The sequence below is a fragment of the Anser anser genome, assembly GCF_964211835.1.
Source record: "Anser anser genome assembly, contig: HAP1_SCAFFOLD_124, whole genome shotgun sequence".
Taxonomy (NCBI): Eukaryota; Metazoa; Chordata; class Aves; order Anseriformes; family Anatidae; genus Anser; species Anser anser.
In genome coordinates this window covers 30158-53631 of record NW_028154057.1, presented here as the reverse complement: position 1 = coordinate 53631, position 23474 = coordinate 30158, and the positions used below count along the sequence as shown (strand labels likewise).

General features: G+C 55.2%; 2 protein-coding genes across 2 annotated transcripts; both read left to right on the top strand.

Moving 5' to 3' along the window:
• LOC310890869 (olfactory receptor 14C36-like) lies at positions 1-942 on the top strand (the record flags this gene model as incomplete). Its single annotated transcript, XM_083853180.1, has 1 exon — positions 1-942. One exon carries the CDS (start codon positions 1-3, stop codon positions 940-942), a length of 942 nt encoding a protein of 313 aa, XP_083709306.1.
• A 7098-nt stretch (positions 943-8040) lies between these two features.
• Positions 8041-8982, top strand: LOC310890868 (olfactory receptor 14C36-like; the record flags this gene model as incomplete). The annotated part of the gene is made up of 1 exon (XM_083853179.1): positions 8041-8982. One exon carries the CDS (start codon positions 8041-8043, stop codon positions 8980-8982), a length of 942 nt encoding a protein of 313 aa, XP_083709305.1.
• Positions 8983-23474: the final 14492 nt, after the last annotated feature.

Here is a 23474-nt window from a genome sequence, read left to right as displayed (position 1 = left end):
ATGTCCAACAGCAGCTCCATCAGCGAGTTCCTCCTCCTGCCATTCGCAGACACGCGGGAGCTGCAGCTCCTGCACTTCGCGCTCTTCCTGGCCATCTACCTGGCTGCCCTCCTGGGCAACGGCCTCATCCTCACCGCCGCAGCCTGCGACCACCGCCTCCACACCCCCATGTACTTCTTCCTCCTCGACCTCGCCCTCCTCGACCTGGGCTGCATCTCCACCACTCTCCCCAAAGCCGTGGTCAATTCCCTCTGGGACACCAGGGCCATTTCCTACACAGGATGTGCTGCCCAGGTCTTTTTCTTTTTCTTTTTGTTTTCAGCAGAGTGTTATCTTCTCACTGTCATGTCCTACGACCGCTACGTTGCCATCTGCAAGCCCCTGCACTACGGGAGCCTCCTGGGCAGCAGAGCTTGTGCCCAGATGGCAGCAGCTGCCTGGGGCAGTGGCTTTCTCCATGCTGTGCTGCACACTGCTAATGCATTTTCTCTGACACTTTGCCAAGGCAATGCTGTGGACCAGTTCTTCTGTGAAGTTCCAAAGATCCTCAAGCTCTCCTGCTCAAACTCCTACCTCAGGGAAGTTTGGATAATTATGGTTGGATTCTGTTTAGCGTCTGGCTGTTTCGTTTTCATCGTGCTGTCCTATGTGCAGATTTTCAGGGCTGTACTGAGGATGCCCTCTGAGCAGGGACAGCTCAAAGCCTTTTCCACGTGCCTCCCTCACCTGGCCGTGGCCTCCCTGTTTCTCAGCATGACCATATTTGCCTACCTGAAGTCCCCCTCCATCTCACCATCTCTGGACCTGGTGGTGGCAGTTCTGTACTCAGTTGTGCCACCGGCATTGAACCCCCTCATCTACAGCATGAGAAACAAGGAGCTTAAGAGTGCTGTTAGGAAAGTGATTGCATGGATATTTCTGATTAGTGATAAATTTAAATGATCTACACAAATGACTTCCCTTGCAGGCCTGCTCCTTGTTTATCATTATTGAAGTTTTTATCCTCAGTATCATTTGCATTTACTAATTTCTTAGAAATATGTTTCTTTATTCTTCGGCCACCTACTGCGGAATGAAACTGTTCTGTTTACTCTCGAGGCTTTATAATATGTGTATAACAGCAGGCCAGAGTAAACTCTGTGATAGCGTCTGCCTAATAAAATTGCATCTCCCCAGTGCTCTTCTTGAAGACTTGGTTCTTCTTTCAAAGCTGGTGCCAAGACCAGGGCTGAGCAGCTGCTCCCCGAAAAGCCTGTTGCTCCACGGATAAGGCAAAGAAAAAGCTCATTTTGTGAGCTGTGAGAGACCGAGGGTAGGATTTAGGAGTAAGCTGTTGGTGTCTGATGACAGCAGAAATGGTGAACAGTCACTGAGGTACACAGCCGTGACTGTCCCACAACCGTCAGGGCAGAGGACATCGTCCAGGAAATTAACGGGGAGCTGCCTGAAGCTGCCACAACCATGGAACCCAGTGAGAGGGTTTGGCAGCAGTGATCCCAACCCAGCTGGGTCTACTTCTCACCCTGTGCAGCTGTGTCTGTTTGCTTCTGTCCTGCAGTTCCTAGGGCCAGCACGCATCCTTGAGACAGTTTCCCCCAAGCTATCTGTTGGCCCTTACCTCAAAAGTCACCACCGGACGAGGCTTCTCAGCTCACGTACACCTGAAGGACTGGAGTGAAGCTGTGATCACAGAAAGAGCAAGCCCTTGGATCCTTGCAACATCCTTGGATCTCTGCATGGCTGGAAGCCTCTGCAAGCCCCATGGGAAAAGAGAGCCTACTGAGAACATCCTGATGCTCCATATACCATCCCCTCAGGCCATCAAGAAAGGTCCCTCAGCCCTAAGATCCAGCCCAGCTTCTTGTTGCATCAGCAACCAGGAGAAATTGCCCCAGAATACCCAACACTCTTGCGCTAGCAAGCAAATACGCCCATGTGTGTACATAAACACACCGTCTTGTACACACACACAAACGTGCACACACGGATACAGCTGAGCACACACAAACCGGTTCAACTGGGAACAGCATTTGCCCAGGGTAGGCAGTGACTGGAGCCTCACAAAGGGAGAGATCAGTCAAGCTGGAGTCACCCACAGGGACAGTACCGAATTAAGATGTCCACAGGCAAAAGATGACTCTGCAGCTCCTGTGGGATTCAGTGGGAGACAGCATGCACGAGGAAGGGAAGACACACAGGGACTGATGCTGTATAACCTGCCAGGCACCTAAGCACCGCACAGCCATTTTTTCCCCTCTCCCCTCACAGCAGGATGAATGAGAGAATTGAAAAAGGTAAAAGTGTGAGAACTCGGGGGTTCAGATGGGTAACAACTTCATAAGAAAGAAGACAAAGAAATAAACCAACAAATATAAGGGGAAAAACAAATATGAGAAAAACCACCTTCTTCTCGTATTTATAGGCATTGGTGAGATCCCTTCAGACCCTCCTCTGCTCTAGGCTAAAAACGTCCCTTATCACCCTGAGCCCGTGTAGAAACAAGCAAAACAAGGTCCCTATTTAGAGTCTGTTTTCTGGTGAGTGTGTTTGACAGCAACTGCGCAAGAAGACCCAAGCCCTCAGGTGCTATCCCGAGCAGCTTCCCTTCACGTGATGCAAATGCTGTGGCAAAGACTTATCCCTTGCTCGTCCCCGCCTGCAGTCACAGGACTGCCACCCAGCAGCACTGTGCCCAAGCTCCAGGAGCAATCGGGCCCAACCCAACACAAGGCCCAGGAGGAGAGCGCGGAAGTGAGAGCAGAGGAAAGAAGCAGCACCGGTTGCCGGGCGCCGATTGGCTGCCAGAGCCGCCAGGCAAAGGGAGCCCCACCCCCTGCCGGCTGCCTGGGGCTCGCTGCCATGGCAACCGTGCGACCGCCTGACCAGGCAGGGCGGGCGCCGCCATCTTAGGGGTCGTGGGCGGGCTGGGGGCGTCTCGGGGCCTGAGGGGGGGACCCGGCCCGTGTGCCCGGGGCGCCCCTGCCCGCCCCTGCCTTTGCTCGCTCCCTGTGCCTCACCGCCTTGTCTTCCCTTTTCTTTGCGGTGTCGAATGCACGAGAAGCCCGACAGGCTCGGGAAGGCGGCCAGTCACTTGCACAAGAAGCAATAGGGCTGGATGCTCCTGAAATGCTGCTTGTTGCTGGCCGGGGCGGCACCCTGCCACAGTCATGGTGCCAGCCTGGCAGCTTTGTGCCTGGGTATCACTGTGAGATCAGGCTAACAGGATGAAGGCTTTGTTCCTCATCCCTTCTGCTGAGAGAGGGGTTTTGCCTCTCGGCAGCAGCTATCCCCAGGCTCTCAGCATATTTAAGCAAACTAAATGCAGCTACAGCCTCTTCTTTGTCTGAGACCTGATCTCAGCTGATGAGGAAGGAATGGGACCAGCAAACCCTTTCCGGCTGCAGCAGCTCAGGCCCGGCTGCCCTGGCCCTGGGGCAGGAGGAGCTGCCTGAAGACCCCCAGGGATGGCACGGAGGGGCTGCAGGCCTCCCAGGGGCTGGCTTGTGCCTCGGATGTCCCATCTGTGGGGCTGAGCCCTCTGTGCCCCCAGGAGCTGCCGTGCCCTTCAGAGGGACTGGGGCTGTGGTGGCAGTGCCCAGAGCCCTGCAGCAGCCTGCTCCGGACACTGCCCTGGGGCCAGCCCAGCATGAGAAGCTGGGCTGGGCTGGGCAGAGGGCAGGGAGGTGGGCAGAGGGCAGGAAGGTGGGAGTGCCTCCACAGCAGAAAGGGATCCCTCAGCCTCTGTCAGACACCCCTTCTGCCTCTCCCCTCATCCAGACCCTGCAGCCATGCGGTGCCACGTGCACCCACCCTTCCAACCTGTGATGAGTTTTAGGCCTTGGCGGTAACCAAGGTCATGCCCGCTTTAGGAGGAATCAAAGGGTGTCAGAGGCAAGCCCAGGACTCAGGGACCGGGCTCCTGGACATGTCCTGACATCACTCAAGAGCTACTCGAGTGCCCCAGGACGGGAACGGAGCCGGCACACACTTACTCAGGCTGGAGTCTCTCCAGCTTGGCTGCTGCTCCCAACTCCTCTGCTGGGGCAGGGTTCTCAGCCTTCCTCCACCTCTTCCTGACCTCCTTGCTCCTGGGCTGGGCTGGAGGACGGGGAGTCCAAGCATGTTGGCTGTTGAATCGCTGCAAGGAGAAGACGCTCTCATCAAACAGGACTGGACACACAGGTGCTGTTTCCCAGAGGACCTCTTGAAAGGGCCCTGCAACAGGACCTGGGAACCAGGCGACTCGGCGCTGCCAGCCCACGTCTGGCTGCTGCTTTTATCCCTCCCTTTCTGCTGACAACCTCTCCCTCACAGGGAGGAGCAGGCAAAGCCCTGCCCTGCGGCCTGGTGCCCGTCCTGCTCCCACCACCCTGGGACCTGCCGCCCTCGGAGCCCTGGCGGAGAGGATCGCTGCTGTTCTCAGCGCTGTTGATCACTGCCAGTAGCTGGGGTATCTGTTGGTCCTCCCCCTCAGACCAGGCTTCCCATGCAGCCATTTCTGCCCGGGCTTGCTCTTGTAGCTTTCGGTACGTGGGCCATGAGCTGTCTGTTTGGTCCCACTGTGAAGACAGGTTCCAGACCTCCTGGAGGAAAAAAAAACAAAACAAAAACACAACAGCAGACAGGATTGGTCTCAGCTGTCCCTCAGGCCTAACCCGCACTCCTGCCCCCTCGCCTCAGCCGGTCTGTCAGCAGTGCTTCGACCCTCCAGGATGAGGGGCCCTGAAGCTAGGCCAGGCTCCTCAACTCGTGACAAACACAGCTGAACAGCCCGCGGTGACCAAAGCCCTCTGCCATCAATGACCCAGAAAGGCCTTGTTCCTTTTCCATGGCCCCTGGTCAAAATGAAGTGGCTCATGGCAACACGGGAGGCAGTAAGAGGCAGGGAAGGTGTGCGGGACGCCACCTTCTGTCTCCTGAGGAAGAGATGAAGGAGGTAACAAACGTGGAAATGAACGCATCCCAAGGGACCTGCTCGGGATCGCTCCACACAAAGAGGCTTTTGCACAGGCCCAAACAGCACGGTCATTGCAGCAAGGCAGAGCAGGTACCTGCAGCGCTCTCCTGGAGGCTTCAGGAGCAGGGAGCGCAGTGGTGGTTGTAAGGAATGGTCCAGCAATTCGTGCCACTAAGGGATTTGAAGGGTTAACATTGAGGCCTGGGTTTAGGTGATAAGAGAACAAAGGGATTTCTTCAGAGAAAACCTGCTGACTCTGCACGGACGTGCAGTAACTTCTGACAGCCGGCCAAGAGACCACTAGATAAGGAGGAAGAATATGAGCCTCCCCGTCTGAGCGGCCCCCAAGAGACTAACAGAGACTGATAAGCAGGCGCACCTGGGAGGACTTTGGATTCGGGAAACCAATTATAATAACCCTGCCTCTTCTAGAAGTAGTAATGAATATGTATTAGCCTAGGAGCATAAAAACCAGCCGCCTTACGTAACAGGTGTGCGTACTGGTGGAGCAGAGACTCCCGGCGCACCCAGCGCTGTTTGCTCGCCTCTATTCGTTTAATAAATTGTAAACTTTGATTGTAATCCTATTTGGGACTCAGTCATTTATAACAGTGGTGGACTTGGCTCGAGGAGCTGTTTCCTGCCTGTCTGCCTTCTTCGTCCCGGGGGAGCTGCCCGGACACGGGGGGAGCACACTGCAAACAGACACCAGGAGGAGGCTGCATGAGCCCAGGGGAATTCAGTCTCCAGTCCAAGCTCGCAAGCTGCGTCAGCTGGCCAACAGCGGTCGGATTCCTCACCCTTCACTAGGATTCCCAAAGAAATTGAAGTAGCCCTCAAAACCTCACCAACTTACACTGTGGAGCAGTGCAACAAGGCCCGCAGTGCTCTCCAGACGTTTGACACAGTCCAGATAAAACTTCATGCACGGGAAACCATCTTCGCACGTCAGAACACCAATGTCCCTGAAGGCAAAGGGGACGTGCTCCTTGCTCCTCAGGAGGAAGCAGTACAAGAGGATGGTCTCTTGCACACAGTTCTTCACCACGTGCAGTGGGAAGGAGGTGGCTCGCGATAGCTGCACGCAGTTCAGCGGCTCGATCTTGACACCATCTGCAAGGAGAAGCAACATCCTCACTGCCACAGCAAGCCCAAGTTGCTTGCAACATTCAGAACAAGTTCCCAGAGAAAGGGTCGCTCAGACGAACTGCTCCTGGGGCACAGTTTCTTTTGGGGGAACTCAAGCTGTACCCTGACCGTCGGAGACAATCCTCTACTTCTCCCAGGCCTTTCCAAAGAGCAGGGAGAACAAACCGTTGCGGACATGGGGCAGGAAGAGGGGGGCTGCTGCCTTCTCACCAGGGAGGATCTCAGTGGGACAGTAGATCTCCTCCAGCCACAACTCATCGATGTCCAGCTGGAAGAAAGGTCTTCGAATCAAGAGCAGCTCTTCTTTGCCATGGAACTGCTCTCGGACAACACCAAAGGTCCCGAGTCCCGCAACCCAAACGCCCTGCACACAGAAAAGACAGAAAGGCCGAGGAGGGAGTTCTTGAGAGACGGGAAAAGGGATGACTGTCAGAGCAGGGGGACACTGCTCTGTGCCCTGCCCGCTCCTCAGGGACAATGGGGCAAGGTGGGGCACTTTGGAAAGCTTTGCAAAAGAGCCGCATCCTCTGTTTCTTTCGTCACCCCCCTCACAGGATTTGCCAACATCCCTTGGCTAGAGAAGCGCCCGGAGGTTTCCAGCACACGGATTAGGCCTGGGACTGACTGCCAGCAACTGTCCTAGGCACGGAGCCAGGATATTCCCCCATCTCTCTGCTCGCCCTCCCCACTCAGGCCGCAGGGAAGAGTGAAGCCCTAGGGTGTGCCAAACACCTGAGAGGCAGAGCACATCTGGCCTTGGTTTCTCTCCCAGCTGGCCAAGAAGCTGCTCCGGGCACCCCGGGCAGTCTCAGAGCACTGCCATGGTGCTCGAGCAGGGATTGCTCTGCAGGGCCCAGGACACCAGCCCACCTTACTCCGCTTCAGCTCTTCCAGAATGTACTCGGATACGGAGTACCGAGGCCCCCTCGGGACCCTGGGGTCCCCTCTAGTCCTTGACTAGAGGTGTGGTGCTGAGACCTTGTTCAGGTCCCTTGAGAAAGGCTGGGCATTGACAGATTGGCAGTGGATTCATCTGGTCTCAGCAGCATCTGGCTTCTTTTCAGGGTAACATAAATGTGATTGCCCTCCATCTACAAAAGCTCAGGCAGCTGGGGACAAGTCCAGCCAGCTCCCTCACTCTGCTCTGAGCCACAGGGAATCCCTTTGCCTCTCAGGTCTCACAACCATTCCCTGTGAGTGCAGCAGAAATGCTCAGGATTTCTGACTTCAGAGAACACTGTGTGGGCATGAAGAGGGGGAAGAGAATGTGTATAAAACATTGCCCCTAAAACTCCTTTCTGCCAACTACATTATGTAGCAGCGGAATGCAGATGTTAACATGCTGACATGAAGATGATCAGCATGCTGGAGCACCTCTCCTTCGAAGAAAGGCTGAGAGAGCTGGGGCTGAGCAGGGTGACCTCACTGCAGCTTTTCCGCATTTAAAGGGGTCTTCTAAAAATATGGAGAGCTATTTTTTTGATCAATCAAATCATGACAGGATCAGGGGAATGTTTTTAAACTAAAAGCGGGGAGATTTAGATTAGAGATTAGGAGGAAATTCTTCACTCAGAGGGAGGCGAGGTACTGAAACATATTGCCCAGATAGGCTGGGCATTCATTTCATCTGACAAAATCTGAAAATAAAACCTTGCCCTCCTGCTATGTTCCTGTGTACTCCCTGCACTGGGTCAGGACTGATTCCCTCGCGAGACCAGCAGCAGAGGCCCCTGCTCCTCATCGCACACTGAACCTTAAAAATGAAGCTCATGTCATGGAGCTAAATGAAAGATTCCAGCAGAGAAACAAAAAGCATTGGAGTATGGCAGGGGGAGGTCTACAAGGAATGGCATAGGGTTCACTCAGAGAAACCTGTCCTAACTTTTCATTGCCTTTTACTACATGTACAGATCTCCATACCCAACAGGCATCAGATGTCCAACAGCAGCTCCATCAGCGAGTTCCTCCTCCTGCCATTCGCAGACACGCGGGAGCTGCAGCTCCTGCACTTCGCGCTCTTCCTGGCCATCTACCTGGCTGCCCTCCTGGGCAACGGCCTCATCCTCACCGCCGCAGCCTGCGACCACCGCCTCCACACCCCCATGTACTTCTTCCTCCTCGACCTCGCCCTCCTCGACCTGGGCTGCATCTCCACCACTCTCCCCAAAGCCGTGGTCAATTCCCTCTGGGACACCAGGGCCATTTCCTACACAGGATGTGCTGCCCAGGTCTTTTTCTTTTTCTTTTTGTTTTCAGCAGAGTGTTATCTTCTCACTGTCATGTCCTACGACCGCTACGTTGCCATCTGCAAGCCCCTGCACTACGGGAGCCTCCTGGGCAGCAGAGCTTGTGCCCAGATGGCAGCAGCTGCCTGGGGCAGTGGCTTTCTCCATGCTGTGCTGCACACTGCTAATGCATTTTCTCTGACACTTTGCCAAGGCAATGCTGTGGACCAGTTCTTCTGTGAAGTTCCAAAGATCCTCAAGCTCTCCTGCTCAAACTCCTACCTCAGGGAAGTTTGGATAATTATGGTTGGATTCTGTTTAGCGTCTGGCTGTTTCGTTTTCATCGTGCTGTCCTATGTGCAGATTTTCAGGGCTGTACTGAGGATGCCCTCTGAGCAGGGACAGCTCAAAGCCTTTTCCACGTGCCTCCCTCACCTGGCCGTGGCCTCCCTGTTTCTCAGCATGACCATATTTGCCTACCTGAAGTCCCCCTCCATCTCACCATCTCTGGACCTGGTGGTGGCAGTTCTGTACTCAGTTGTGCCACCGGCATTGAACCCCCTCATCTACAGCATGAGAAACAAGGAGCTTAAGAGTGCTGTTAGGAAAGTGATTGCATGGATATTTCTGATTAGTGATAAATTTAAATGATCTACACAAATGACTTCCCTTGCAGGCCTGCTCCTTGTTTATCATTATTGAAGTTTTTATCCTCAGTATCATTTGCATTTACTAATTTCTTAGAAATATGTTTCTTTATTCTTCGGCCACCTACTGCGGAATGAAACTGTTCTGTTTACTCTCGAGGCTTTATAATATGTGTATAACAGCAGGCCAGAGTAAACTCTGTGATAGCGTCTGCCTAATAAAATTGCATCTCCCCAGTGCTCTTCTTGAAGACTTGGTTCTTCTTTCAAAGCTGGTGCCAAGACCAGGGCTGAGCAGCTGCTCCCCGAAAAGCCTGTTGCTCCACGGATAAGGCAAAGAAAAAGCTCATTTTGTGAGCTGTGAGAGACCGAGGGTAGGATTTAGGAGTAAGCTGTTGGTGTCTGATGACAGCAGAAATGGTGAACAGTCACTGAGGTACACAGCCGTGACTGTCCCACAACCGTCAGGGCAGAGGACATCGTCCAGGAAATTAACGGGGAGCTGCCTGAAGCTGCCACAACCATGGAACCCAGTGAGAGGGTTTGGCAGCAGTGATCCCAACCCAGCTGGGTCTACTTCTCACCCTGTGCAGCTGTGTCTGTTTGCTTCTGTCCTGCAGTTCCTAGGGCCAGCACGCATCCTTGAGACAGTTTCCCCCAAGCTATCTGTTGGCCCTTACCTCAAAAGTCACCACCGGACGAGGCTTCTCAGCTCACGTACACCTGAAGGACTGGAGTGAAGCTGTGATCACAGAAAGAGCAAGCCCTTGGATCCTTGCAACATCCTTGGATCTCTGCATGGCTGGAAGCCTCTGCAAGCCCCATGGGAAAAGAGAGCCTACTGAGAACATCCTGATGCTCCATATACCATCCCCTCAGGCCATCAAGAAAGGTCCCTCAGCCCTAAGATCCAGCCCAGCTTCTTGTTGCATCAGCAACCAGGAGAATTTGCCCCAGAATACCCAACACTCTTGCGCTAGCAAGCAAATACGCCCATGTGTGTACATAAACACACCGTCTTGTACACACACACAAACGTGCACACACGGATACAGCTGAGCACACACAAACCGGTTCAACTGGGAACAGCATTTGCCCAGGGTAGGCAGTGACTGGAGCCTCACAAAGGGAGAGATCAGTCAAGCTGGAGTCACCCACAGGGACAGTACCGAATTAAGATGTCCACAGGCAAAAGATGACTCTGCAGCTCCTGTGGGATTCAGTGGGAGACAGCATGCACGAGGAAGGGAAGACACACAGGGACTGATGCTGTATAACCTGCCAGGCACCTAAGCACCGCACAGCCATTTTTTCCCCTCTCCCCTCACAGCAGGATGAATGAGAGAATTGAAAAAGGTAAAAGTGTGAGAACTCGGGGGTTCAGATGGGTAACAACTTCATAAGAAAGAAGACAAAGAAATAAACCAACAAATATAAGGGGAAAAACAAATACGAAAAAAACCACCTTCTTCTCGTATTTATAGGCATTGGTGAGATCCCTTCAGACCCTCCTCTGCTCTAGGCTAAAAACGTCCCTTATCACCCTGAGCCCGTGTAGAAACAAGCAAAACAAGGTCCCTATTTAGAGTCTGTTTTCTGGTGAGTGTGTTTGACAGCAACTGCGCAAGAAGACCCAAGCCCTCAGGTGCTATCCCGAGCAGCTTCCCTTCACGTGATGCAAATGCTGTGGCAAAGACTTATCCCTTGCTCGTCCCCGCCTGCAGTCACAGGACTGCCACCCAGCAGCACTGTGCCCAAGCTCCAGGAGCAATCGGGCCCAACCCAACACAAGGCCCAGGAGGAGAGCGCGGAAGTGAGAGCAGAGGAAAGAAGCAGCACCGGTTGCCGGGCGCCGATTGGCTGCCAGAGCCGCCAGGCAAAGGGAGCCCCACCCCCTGCCGGCTGCCTGGGGCTCGCTGCCATGGCAACCGTGCGACCGCCTGACCAGGCAGGGCGGGCGCCGCCATCTTAGGGGTCGTGGGCGGGCTGGGGGCGTCTCGGGGCCTGAGGGGGGGACCCGGCCCGTGTGCCCGGGGCGCCCCTGCCCGCCCCTGCCTTTGCTCGCTCCCTGTGCCTCACCGCCTTGTCTTCCCTTTTCTTTGCGGTGTCGAATGCACGAGAAGCCCGACAGGCTCGGGAAGGCGGCCAGTCACTTGCACAAGAAGCAATAGGGCTGGATGCTCCTGAAATGCTGCTTGTTGCTGGCCGGGGCGGCACCCTGCCACAGTCATGGTGCCAGCCTGGCAGCTTTGTGCCTGGGTATCACTGTGAGATCAGGCTAACAGGATGAAGGCTTTGTTCCTCATCCCTTCTGCTGAGAGAGGGGTTTTGCCTCTCGGCAGCAGCTATCCCCAGGCTCTCAGCATATTTAAGCAAACTAAATGCAGCTACAGCCTCTTCTTTGTCTGAGACCTGATCTCAGCTGATGAGGAAGGAATGGGACCAGCAAACCCTTTCCGGCTGCAGCAGCTCAGGCCCGGCTGCCCTGGCCCTGGGGCAGGAGGAGCTGCCTGAAGACCCCCAGGGATGGCACGGAGGGGCTGCAGGCCTCCCAGGGGCTGGCTTGTGCCTCGGATGTCCCATCTGTGGGGCTGAGCCCTCTGTGCCCCCAGGAGCTGCCGTGCCCTTCAGAGGGACTGGGGCTGTGGTGGCAGTGCCCAGAGCCCTGCAGCAGCCTGCTCCGGACACTGCCCTGGGGCCAGCCCAGCATGAGAAGCTGGGCTGGGCTGGGCAGAGGGCAGGGAGGTGGGCAGAGGGCAGGAAGGTGGGAGTGCCTCCACAGCAGAAAGGGATCCCTCAGCCTCTGTCAGACACCCCTTCTGCCTCTCCCCTCATCCAGACCCTGCAGCCATGCGGTGCCACGTGCACCCACCCTTCCAACCTGTGATGAGTTTTAGGCCTTGGCGGTAACCAAGGTCATGCCCGCTTTAGGAGGAATCAAAGGGTGTCAGAGGCAAGCCCAGGACTCAGGGACCGGGCTCCTGGACATGTCCTGACATCACTCAAGAGCTACTCGAGTGCCCCAGGACGGGAACGGAGCCGGCACACACTTACTCAGGCTGGAGTCTCTCCAGCTTGGCTGCTGCTCCCAACTCCTCTGCTGGGGCAGGGTTCTCAGCCTTCCTCCACCTCTTCCTGACCTCCTTGCTCCTGGGCTGGGCTGGAGGACGGGGAGTCCAAGCATGTTGGCTGTTGAATCGCTGCAAGGAGAAGACGCTCTCATCAAACAGGACTGGACACACAGGTGCTGTTTCCCAGAGGACCTCTTGAAAGGGCCCTGCAACAGGACCTGGGAACCAGGCGACTCGGCGCTGCCAGCCCACGTCTGGCTGCTGCTTTTATCCCTCCCTTTCTGCTGACAACCTCTCCCTCACAGGGAGGAGCAGGCAAAGCCCTGCCCTGCGGCCTGGTGCCCGTCCTGCTCCCACCACCCTGGGACCTGCCGCCCTCGGAGCCCTGGCGGAGAGGATCGCTGCTGTTCTCAGCGCTGTTGATCACTGCCAGTAGCTGGGGTATCTGTTGGTCCTCCCCCTCAGACCAGGCTTCCCATGCAGCCATTTCTGCCCGGGCTTGCTCTTGTAGCTTTCGGTACGTGGGCCATGAGCTGTCTGTTTGGTCCCACTGTGAAGACAGGTTCCAGACCTCCTGGAGGAAAAAAAAACAAAACAAAAACACAACAGCAGACAGGATTGGTCTCAGCTGTCCCTCAGGCCTAACCCGCACTCCTGCCCCCTCGCCTCAGCCGGTCTGTCAGCAGTGCTTCGACCCTCCAGGATGAGGGGCCCTGAAGCTAGGCCAGGCTCCTCAACTCGTGACAAACACAGCTGAACAGCCCGCGGTGACCAAAGCCCTCTGCCATCAATGACCCAGAAAGGCCTTGTTCCTTTTCCATGGCCCCTGGTCAAAATGAAGTGGCTCATGGCAACACGGGAGGCAGTAAGAGGCAGGGAAGGTGTGCGGGACGCCACCTTCTGTCTCCTGAGGAAGAGATGAAGGAGGTAACAAACGTGGAAATGAACGCATCCCAAGGGACCTGCTCGGGATCGCTCCACACAAAGAGGCTTTTGCACAGGCCCAAACAGCACGGTCATTGCAGCAAGGCAGAGCAGGTACCTGCAGCGCTCTCCTGGAGGCTTCAGGAGCAGGGAGCGCAGTGGTGGTTGTAAGGAATGGTCCAGCAATTCGTGCCACTAAGGGATTTGAAGGGTTAACATTGAGGCCTGGGTTTAGGTGATAAGAGAACAAAGGGATTTCTTCAGAGAAAACCTGCTGACTCTGCACGGACGTGCAGTAACTTCTGACAGCCGGCCAAGAGACCACTAGATAAGGAGGAAGAATATGAGCCTCCCCGTCTGAGCGGCCCCCAAGAGACTAACAGAGACTGATAAGCAGGCGCACCTGGGAGGACTTTGGATTCGGGAAACCAATTATAATAACCCTGCCTCTTCTAGAAGTAGTAATGAATATGTATTAGCCTAGGAGCATAAAAACCAGCCGCCTTACGTAACAGGTGTGCGTCCTGGTGGAGCAGAGACTCCCGGCGCACCCAGCGCTGTTTGCTCGCCTCTATTCGTTTAATAAATTGTAAACTTTGATTGTAATCCTATTTGGGACTCAGTCATTTATAACAGTGGTGGACTTGGCTCGAGGAGCTGTTTCCTGCCTGTCTGCCTTCTTCGTCCCGGGGGAGCTGCCCGGACACGGGGGGAGCACACTGCAAACAGACACCAGGAGGAGGCTGCATGAGCCCAGGGGAATTCAGTCTCCAGTCCAAGCTCGCAAGCTGCGTCAGCTGGCCAACAGCGGTCGGATTCCTCACCCTTCACTAGGATTCCCAAAGAAATTGAAGTAGCCCTCAAAACCTCACCAACTTACACTGTGGAGCAGTGCAACAAGGCCCGCAGTGCTCTCCAGACGTTTGACACAGTCCAGATAAAACTTCATGCACGGGAAACCATCTTCGCACGTCAGAACACCAATGTCCCTGAAGGCAAAGGGGACGTGCTCCTTGCTCCTCAGGAGGAAGCAGTACAAGAGGATGGTCTCTTGCACACAGTTCTTCACCACGTGCAGTGGGAAGGAGGTGGCTCGCGATAGCTGCACGCAGTTCAGCGGCTCGATCTTGACACCATCTGCAAGGAGAAGCAACATCCTCACTGCCACAGCAAGCCCAAGTTGCTTGCAACATTCAGAACAAGTTCCCAGAGAAAGGGTCGCTCAGACGAACTGCTCCTGGGGCACAGTTTCTTTTGGGGGAACTCAAGCTGTACCCTGACCGTCGGAGACAATCCTCTACTTCTCCCAGGCCTTTCCAAAGAGCAGGGAGAACAAACCGTTGCGGACATGGGGCAGGAAGAGGGGGGCTGCTGCCTTCTCACCAGGGAGGATCTCAGTGGGACAGTAGATCTCCTCCAGCCACAACTCATCGATGTCCAGCTGGAAGAAAGGTCTTCGAATCAAGAGCAGCTCTTCTTTGCCATGGAACTGCTCTCGGACAACACCAAAGGTCCCGAGTCCCGCAACCCAAACGCCCTGCACACAGAAAAGACAGAAAGGCCGAGGAGGGAGTTCTTGAGAGACGGGAAAAGGGATGACTGTCAGAGCAGGGGGACACTGCTCTGTGCCCTGCCCGCTCCTCAGGGACAATGGGGCAAGGTGGGGCACTTTGGAAAGCTTTGCAAAAGAGCCGCATCCTCTGTTTCTTTCGTCACCCCCCTCACAGGATTTGCCAACATCCCTTGGCTAGAGAAGCGCCCGGAGGTTTCCAGCACACGGATTAGGCCTGGGACTGACTGCCAGCAACTGTCCTAGGCACGGAGCCAGGATATTCCCCCATCTCTCTGCTCGCCCTCCCCACTCAGGCCGCAGGGAAGAGTGAAGCCCTAGGGTGTGCCAAACACCTGAGAGGCAGAGCACATCTGGCCTTGGTTTCTCTCCCAGCTGGCCAAGAAGCTGCTCCGGGCACCCCGGGCAGTCTCAGAGCACTGCCATGGTGCTCGAGCAGGGATTGCTCTGCAGGGCCCAGGACACCAGCCCACCTTACTCCGCTTCAGCTCTTCCAGAATGTACTCGGATACGGAGTACCGAGGCCCCCTCGGGACCCTGGGGTCCCCTCTAGTCCTTGACTAGAGGTGTGGTGCTGAGACCTTGTTCAGGTCCCTTGAGAAAGGCTGGGCATTGACAGATTGGCAGTGGATTCATCTGGTCTCAGCAGCATCTGGCTTCTTTTCAGGGTAACATAAATGTGATTGCCCTCCATCTACAAAAGCTCAGGCAGCTGGGGACAAGTCCAGCCAGCTCCCTCACTCTGCTCTGAGCCACAGGGAATCCCTTTGCCTCTCAGGTCTCACAACCATTCCCTGTGAGTGCAGCAGAAATGCTCAGGATTTCTGACTTCAGAGAACACTGTGTGGGCATGAAGAGGGGGAAGAGAATGTGTATAAAACATTGCCCCTAAAACTCCTTTCTGCCAACTACATTATGTAGCAGCGGAATGCAGATGTTAACATGCTGACATGAAGATGATCAGCATGCTGGAGCACCTCTCCTTCGAAGAAAGGCTGAGAGAGCTGGGGCTGAGCAGGGTGACCTCACTGCAGCTTTTCCGCATTTAAAGGGGTCTTCTAAAAATATGGAGAGCTATTTTTTTGATCAATCAAATCATGACAGGATCAGGGGAATGTTTTTAAACTAAAAGCGGGGAGATTTAGATTAGAGATTAGGAGGAAATTCTTCACTCAGAGGGAGGCGAGGTACTGAAACATATTGCCCAGATAGGCTGGGCATTCATTTCATCTGACAAAATCTGAAAATAAAACCTTGCCCTCCTGCTATGTTCCTGTGTACTCCCTGCACTGGGTCAGGACTGATTCCCTCGCGAGACCAGCAGCAGAGGCCCCTGCTCCTCATCGCACACTGAACCTTAAAAATGAAGCTCATGTCATGGAGCTAAATGAAAGATTCCAGCAGAGAAACAAAAAGCATTGGAGTATGGCAGGGGGAGGTCTACAAGGAATGGCATAGGGTTCACTCAGAGAAACCTGTCCTAACTTTTCATTGCCTTTTACTACATGTACAGATCTCCATACCCAACAGGCATCAGATGTCCAACAGCAGCTCCATCAGCGAGTTCCTCCTCCTGCCATTCGCAGACACGCGGGAGCTGCAGCTCCTGCACTTCGCGCTCTTCCTGGCCATCTACCTGGCTGCCCTCCTGGGCAACGGCCTCATCCTCACCGCCGCAGCCTGCGACCACCGCCTCCACACCCCCATGTACTTCTTCCTCCTCGACCTCGCCCTCCTCGACCTGGGCTGCATCTCCACCACTCTCCCCAAAGCCGTGGTCAATTCCCTCTGGGACACCAGGGCCATTTCCTACACAGGATGTGCTGCCCAGGTCTTTTTCTTTTTCTTTTTGTTTTCAGCAGAGTGTTATCTTCTCACTGTCATGTCCTACGACCGCTACGTTGCCATCTGCAAGCCCCTGCACTACGGGAGCCTCCTGGGCAGCAGAGCTTGTGCCCAGATGGCAGCAGCTGCCTGGGGCAGTGGCTTTCTCCATGCTGTGCTGCACACTGCTAATGCATTTTCTCTGACACTTTGCCAAGGCAATGCTGTGGACCAGTTCTTCTGTGAAGTTCCAAAGATCCTCAAGCTCTCCTGCTCAAACTCCTACCTCAGGGAAGTTTGGATAATTATGGTTGGATTCTGTTTAGCGTCTGGCTGTTTCGTTTTCATCGTGCTGTCCTATGTGCAGATTTTCAGGGCTGTACTGAGGATGCCCTCTGAGCAGGGACAGCTCAAAGCCTTTTCCACGTGCCTCCCTCACCTGGCCGTGGCCTCCCTGTTTCTCAGCATGACCATATTTGCCTACCTGAAGTCCCCCTCCATCTCACCATCTCTGGACCTGGTGGTGGCAGTTCTGTACTCAGTTGTGCCACCGGCATTGAACCCCCTCATCTACAGCATGAGAAACAAGGAGCTTAAGAGTGCTGTTAGGAAAGTGATTGCATGGATATTTCTGATTAGTGATAAATTTAAATGATCTACACAAATGACTTCCCTTGCAGGCCTGCTCCTTGTTTATCATTATTGAAGTTTTTATCCTCAGTATCATTTGCATTTACTAATTTCTTAGAAATATGTTTCTTTATTCTTCGGCCACCTACTGCGGAATGAAACTGTTCTGTTTACTCTCGAGGCTTTATAATATGTGTATAACAGCAGGCCAGAGTAAACTCTGTGATAGCGTCTGCCTAATAAAATTGCATCTCCCCAGTGCTCTTCTTGAAGACTTGGTTCTTCTTTCAAAGCTGGTGCCAAGACCAGGGCTGAGCAGCTGCTCCCCGAAAAGCCTGTTGCTCCACGGATAAGGCAAAGAAAAAGCTCATTTTGTGAGCTGTGAGAGACCGAGGGTAGGATTTAGGAGTAAGCTGTTGGTGTCTGATGACAGCAGAAATGGTGAACAGTCACTGAGGTACACAGCCGTGACTGTCCCACAACCGTCAGGGCAGAGGACATCGTCCAGGAAATTAATGGGGAGCTGCCTGAAGCTGCCACAACCATGGAACCCAGTGAGAGGGTTTGGCAGCAGTGATCCCAACCCAGCTGGGTCTACTTCTCACCCTGTGCAGCTGTGTCTGTTTGCTTCTGTCCTGCAGTTCCTAGGGCCAGCACGCATCCTTGAGACAGTTTCCCCCAAGCTATCTGTTGGCCCTTACCTCAAAAGTCACCACCGGACGAGGCTTCTCAGCTCACGTACACCTGAAGGACTGGAGTGAAGCTGTGATCACAGAAAGAGCAAGCCCTTGGATCCTTGCAACATCCTTGGATCTCTGCATGGCTGGAAGCCTCTGCAAGCCCCATGGGAAAAGAGAGCCTACTGAGAACATCCTGATGCTCCATATACCATCCCCTCAGGCCATCAAGAAAGGTCCCTCAGCCCTAAGATCCAGCCCAGCTTCTTGTTGCATCAGCAACCAGGAGAATTTGCCCCAGAATACCCAACACTCTTGCGCTAGCAAGCAAATACGCCCATGTGTGTACATAAACACACCGTCTTGTACACACACACAAACGTGCACACACGGATACAGCTGAGCACACACAAACCGGTTCAACTGGGAACAGCATTTGCCCAGGGTAGGCAGTGACTGGAGCCTCACAAAGGGAGAGATCAGTCAAGCTGGAGTCACCCACAGGGACAGTACCGAATTAAGATGTCCACAGGCAAAAGATGACTCTGCAGCTCCTGTGGGATTCAGTGGGAGACAGCATGCACGAGGAAGGGAAGACACACAGGGACTGATGCTGTATAACCTGCCAGGCACCTAAGCACCGCACAGCCATTTTTTCCCCTCTCCCCTCACAGCAGGATGAATGAGAGAATTGAAAAAGGTAAAAGTGTGAGAACTCGGGGGTTCAGATGGGTAACAACTTCATAAGAAAGAAGACAAAGAAATAAACCAACAAATATAAGGGGAAAAACAAATATGAGAAAAACCACCTTCTTCTCGTATTTATAGGCATTGGTGAGATCCCTTCAGACCCTCCTCTGCTCTAGGCTAAAAACGTCCCTTATCACCCTGAGCCCGTGTAGAAACAAGCAAAACAAGGTCCCTATTTAGAGTCTGTTTTCTGGTGAGTGTGTTTGACAGCAACTGCGCAAGAAGACCCAAGCCCTCAGGTGCTATCCCGAGCAGCTTCCCTTCACGTGATGCAAATGCTGTGGCAAAGACTTATCCCTTGCTCGTCCCCGCCTGCAGTCACAGGACTGCCACCCAGCAGCACTGTGCCCAAGCTCCAGGAGCAATCGGGCCCAACCCAACACAAGGCCCAGGAGGAGAGCGCGGAAGTGAGAGCAGAGGAAAGAAGCAGCACCGGTTGCCGGGCGCCGATTGGCTGCCAGAGCCGCCAGGCAAAGGGAGCCCCACCCCCTGCCGGCTGCCTGGGGCTCGCTGCCATGGCAACCGTGCGACCGCCTGACCAGGCAGGGCGGGCGCCGCCATCTTAGGGGTCGTGGGCGGGCTGGGGGCATCTCGGGGCCTGAGGGGGGGACCCGGCCCGTGTGCCCGGGGCGCCCCTGCCCGCCCCTGCCTTTGCTCGCTCCCTGTGCCTCACCGCCTTGTCTTCCCTTTTCTTTGCGGTGTCGAATGCACGAGAAGCCCGACAGGCTCGGGAAGGCGGCCAGTCACTTGCACAAGAAGCAATAGGGCTGGATGCTCCTGAAATGCTGCTTGTTGCTGGCCGGGGCGGCACCCTGCCACAGTCATGGTGCCAGCCTGGCAGCTTTGTGCCTGGGTATCACTGTGAGATCAGGCTAACAGGATGAAGGCTTTGTTCCTCATCCCTTCTGCTGAGAGAGGGGTTTTGCCTCTCGGCAGCAGCTATCCCCAGGCTCTCAGCATATTTAAGCAAACTAAATGCAGCTACAGCCTCTTCTTTGTCTGAGACCTGATCTCAGCTGATGAGGAAGGAATGGGACCAGCAAATCCTTTCTGGCTGCAGCAGCTCAGGCCCGGCTGCCCTGGCCCTGGGGCAGGAGGAGCTGCCTGAAGACCCCCAGGGATGGCACGGAGGGGCTGCAGGCCTCCCAGGGGCTGGCTTGTGCCTCGGATGTCCCATCTGTGGGGCTGAGCCCTCTGTGCCCCCAGGAGCTGCCGTGCCCTTCAGAGGGACTGGGGCTGTGGTGGCAGTGCCCAGAGCCCTGCAGCAGCCTGCTCCGGACACTGCCCTGGGGCCAGCCCAGCATGAGAAGCTGGGCTGGGCTGGGCAGAGGGCAGGGAGGTGGGCAGAGGGCAGGAAGGTGGGAGTGCCTCCACAGCAGAAAGGGATCCCTCAGCCTCTGTCAGACACCCCTTCTGCCTCTCCCCTCATCCAGACCCTGCACCCATGCGGTGCCACGTGCACCCACCCTTCCAACCTGTGATGAGTTTTAGGCCTTGGCGGTAACCAAGGTCATGCCCGCTTTAGGAGGAATCAAAGGCTGTCAGAGGCAAGCCCAGGACTCAGGGACCAGGCTCCTGGACATGTCCTGACATCACTCAAGAGCTACTCGAGTGCCCCAGGACGGGAACGGAGCCGGCACACACTTACTCAGGCTGGAGTCTCTCCAGCTTGGCTGCTGCTCCCAACTCCTCTGCTGGGGCAGGGTTCTCAGCCTTCCTCCACCTCTTCCTGACCTCCTTGCTCCTGGGCTGGGCTGGAGGACGGGGAGTCCAAGCATGTTGGCTGTTGAATCGCTGCAAGGAGAAGACGCTCTCATCAAACAGGACTGGACACACAGGTGCTGTTTCCCAGAGGACCTCTTGAAAGGGCCCTGCAACAGGACCTGGGAACCAGGCGACTCGGCGCTGCCAGCCCACGTCTGGCTGCTGCTTTTATCCCTCACTTTCTGCTGACAACCTCTCCCTCACAGGGAGGAGCAGGCAAAGCCCTGCCCTGCGGCCTGGTGCCCGTCCTGCTCCCACCACCCTGGGACCTGCCGCCCTCGGAGCCCTGGCGGAGAGGATCGCTGCTGTTCTCAGCGCTGTTGATCACTGCCAGTAGCTGGGGTATCTGTTGGTCCTCCCCCTCAGACCAGGCTTCCCATGCAGCCATTTCTGCCCGGGCTTGCTCTTGTAGCTTTCGGTACGTGGGCCATGAGCTGTCTGTTTGGTCCCACTGTGAAGACAGGTTCCAGACCTCCTGGAGGAAAAAAAACAAAACAAAACAAAACAAAAACACAACAGCAGACAGGATTGGTCTCAGCTGTCCCTCAGGCCTAACCCGCACTCCTGCCCCCTCGCCTCAGCCAGTCTGTCAGCAGTGCTTCAACACTCAAGGATGAGGGGCCCTGAAGCTAGGCCAGGCTCCTCAACTCGTGACAAACACAGCTGAACAGCCCGCGGTGACCAAAGCCCTCTGCCATCAATGACCCAGAAAGGCCTTGTTCCTTTTCCATGGCCCCTGGTCAAAATGAAGTGGCTCATGGCAACACGGGAGGCAGTAAGAGGCAGGGAATGTGTGCGGGACGTCACCTTCTGTCTCCTGAGGAAGAGATGAAGGAGGTAACAAACGTGGAAATGAACGCATCCCAAGGGACCTGCTCGGGATCGCTCCACACAAAGAGGCTTTTGCACAGGCCCAAACAGCACGGTCATTGCAGCAAGGCAGAGCAGGTACCTGCAGCGCTCTCCTGGAGGCTTCAGGAGCAGGGAGCGCAGTGGTGGTTGTAAGGAATGGTCCAGCAATTCGTGCCACTAAGGGATTTGAAGGGTTAACATTGAGGCCTGGGTTTAGGTGATAAGAGAACAAAGGGATTTCTTCAGAGAAAACCTGCTGACTCTGCACGGACGTGCAGTAACTTCTGACATCCGGCCAAGAGAGCACTAGATAAGGAGGAAGAATATGAGCCTCCCCGTCTGAGCGGCCCCCAAGAGACTAACAGAGACTGATAAGCAGGCGCACCTGGGAGGACTTTGGATTCGGGAAACCAATTATAATAACCCTGCCTCTTCTAGAAGTAGTAATGAATATGTATTAGCCTAGGAGCATAAAAACCAGCCGCCTTACGTAACAGGTGTGCGTCCTGGTGGAGCAGAGACTCCCGGCGCACCCAGCGCTGTTTGCTCGCCTCTATTCGTTTAATAAATTGTAAACTTTGATTGTAATCCTACTTGGGACTCAGTCATTTATAACAGTGGTGGACTTGGCTCGAGGAGCTGTTTCCTGCCTGTCTGCCTTCTTCGTCCCGGGGGAGCTGCCTGGACACGGGGGGAGCACACTGCAAACAGACACCAGGAGGAGGCTGCATGAGCCCAGGGGAATTCGGTCTCCAGTCCGCGCTCGCAAGCTGCGTCAGCCTCTGCAGCAGACGGCAGTTCCGCAGCGAGCGGGCGTATTGGACTGGCCGTGTTCTCTTCAGCAGAGACAGAGAGAGCCAAACGCGAAGCTGTGGCACCACCTGCCTTCAGGAAGGCTCGGGATGCCCGCATCCAGGCCCTTTTTGGTGGAAGAAGGAGAGGAGCGGTGTCTTGCGCAAGGACAGGAGCCGAGAGACACCATTATGGCCCACCCGGGCTTTACTTCAGCTTCTCCTCTGTGGCCCTGAAACACGGTGCGCTTACGGGTGGAAAACAGATTATCGCTGCGGAGGGGAGCCAGTAACATTTGAGAAAGCCGTCAGGTAAGGAGGGCAGTCATGCCATCTCCCTACCTCAGCACTCTCTTGTGCCTGCCACAACGTTTGGGATAGCGTTTGAAAAAAATGCCTGAAAGAAACTTTTCCATCTGGTATCACAGCTCCTTAGGCTGGAAGAAACAGCAGGGGCCACGGCAATCCTAAGCCACGGTGAGACATGTTAGAATGAAGGCAGGGGACATTTGCTCCCACAGACAAGAAGATGGACTCTGCTGCAATGTGGGGGGGCTCCTGAAGGGAGAAGAGCTTCTGCAACAAGGCCCTGCATTCAGCTCCCCCAGGGATCGGGGCCCTGGTGGAAAATGAAGCTGGTGTGCCAGTCTCAGGCAAACGTGCTGCACGCTTGCCATCCGTTGAGAGAGCGGCCTCCGCTGGGACGTGTGTCAGGAGCCACCCTGCGGCTGGTGGGTCCAAAGGGGACATCTCTCCTGTGTGGCTGCAAGTGGCTCCTTCCTCCTTTCCCCCAGGGGTCTCACCTGGTAGACGGCTTCTTCTCCACATCTTGCTGCCTTGTGCCCGGCTCCCAGCTTGTCAGGATGGGGAGGGAAAGCTTCTTCCTCCTCTGCAGCAGCTTGCCAGGATGGCTCTCTGAAACTAGGAAAGGAGGAAGCTCTTCAGAGCAGCCGCGTGGGCACTGCCTTTTAACCTGGTTCAAGTCAGCCAGCATGGGACAGGGACCACCTCCAGACAGCAGGGACCTGTTCCCTTACCTCTTCTGATCCTGCGCTCTCCTGAAGCTTCCTCCTGTGAGGTGGTGGAAGCTTTGGCCTCTGGCCTTCTCCTCACAGTCAGATGAAACCTGGCAACCAAACGATGACACGGGCTTGAAGAAGGCTGGCCTCCTACCCGTTGCAGCTTGCTGGCAGTAATCCTCCTGGTGTTGCACGAGGCATGGCATCCCTTTTCCGTCATGCCCATGCATGGGGTTTGTTGTCAGTCTTCCCGCAGCACCAGAAAAGGTAGCCTAAATTCCCCTCCACATGCAGGCAACTCTCTTTGACGGGAATCGGAACAGCGCGGGCACAAGGAACACAACCACAATGCCCCTCCGCTCCAGGTGAAGACACTCGTAGCCGAAACTCAGCATTAGTTAAGCAGGAACCAGTCTCCCCGGGATTTAGCCCTGACTGGGTGCTGAAGGTGGAGACCCAGCCGCGCACGGTCCAAAGCAGGAGGTGGGAAGCCTCCCGCTGGGTCAGCCAAGGGCTGCAGAGGAAATGCACTCACCTTGGGAACATCTGGATCCCACGAGCGGTGGTCTCGCCACTGAAGGCGGTCAGATGTGCCGGCCACATTCTCTGCAAAGAGACACAGAC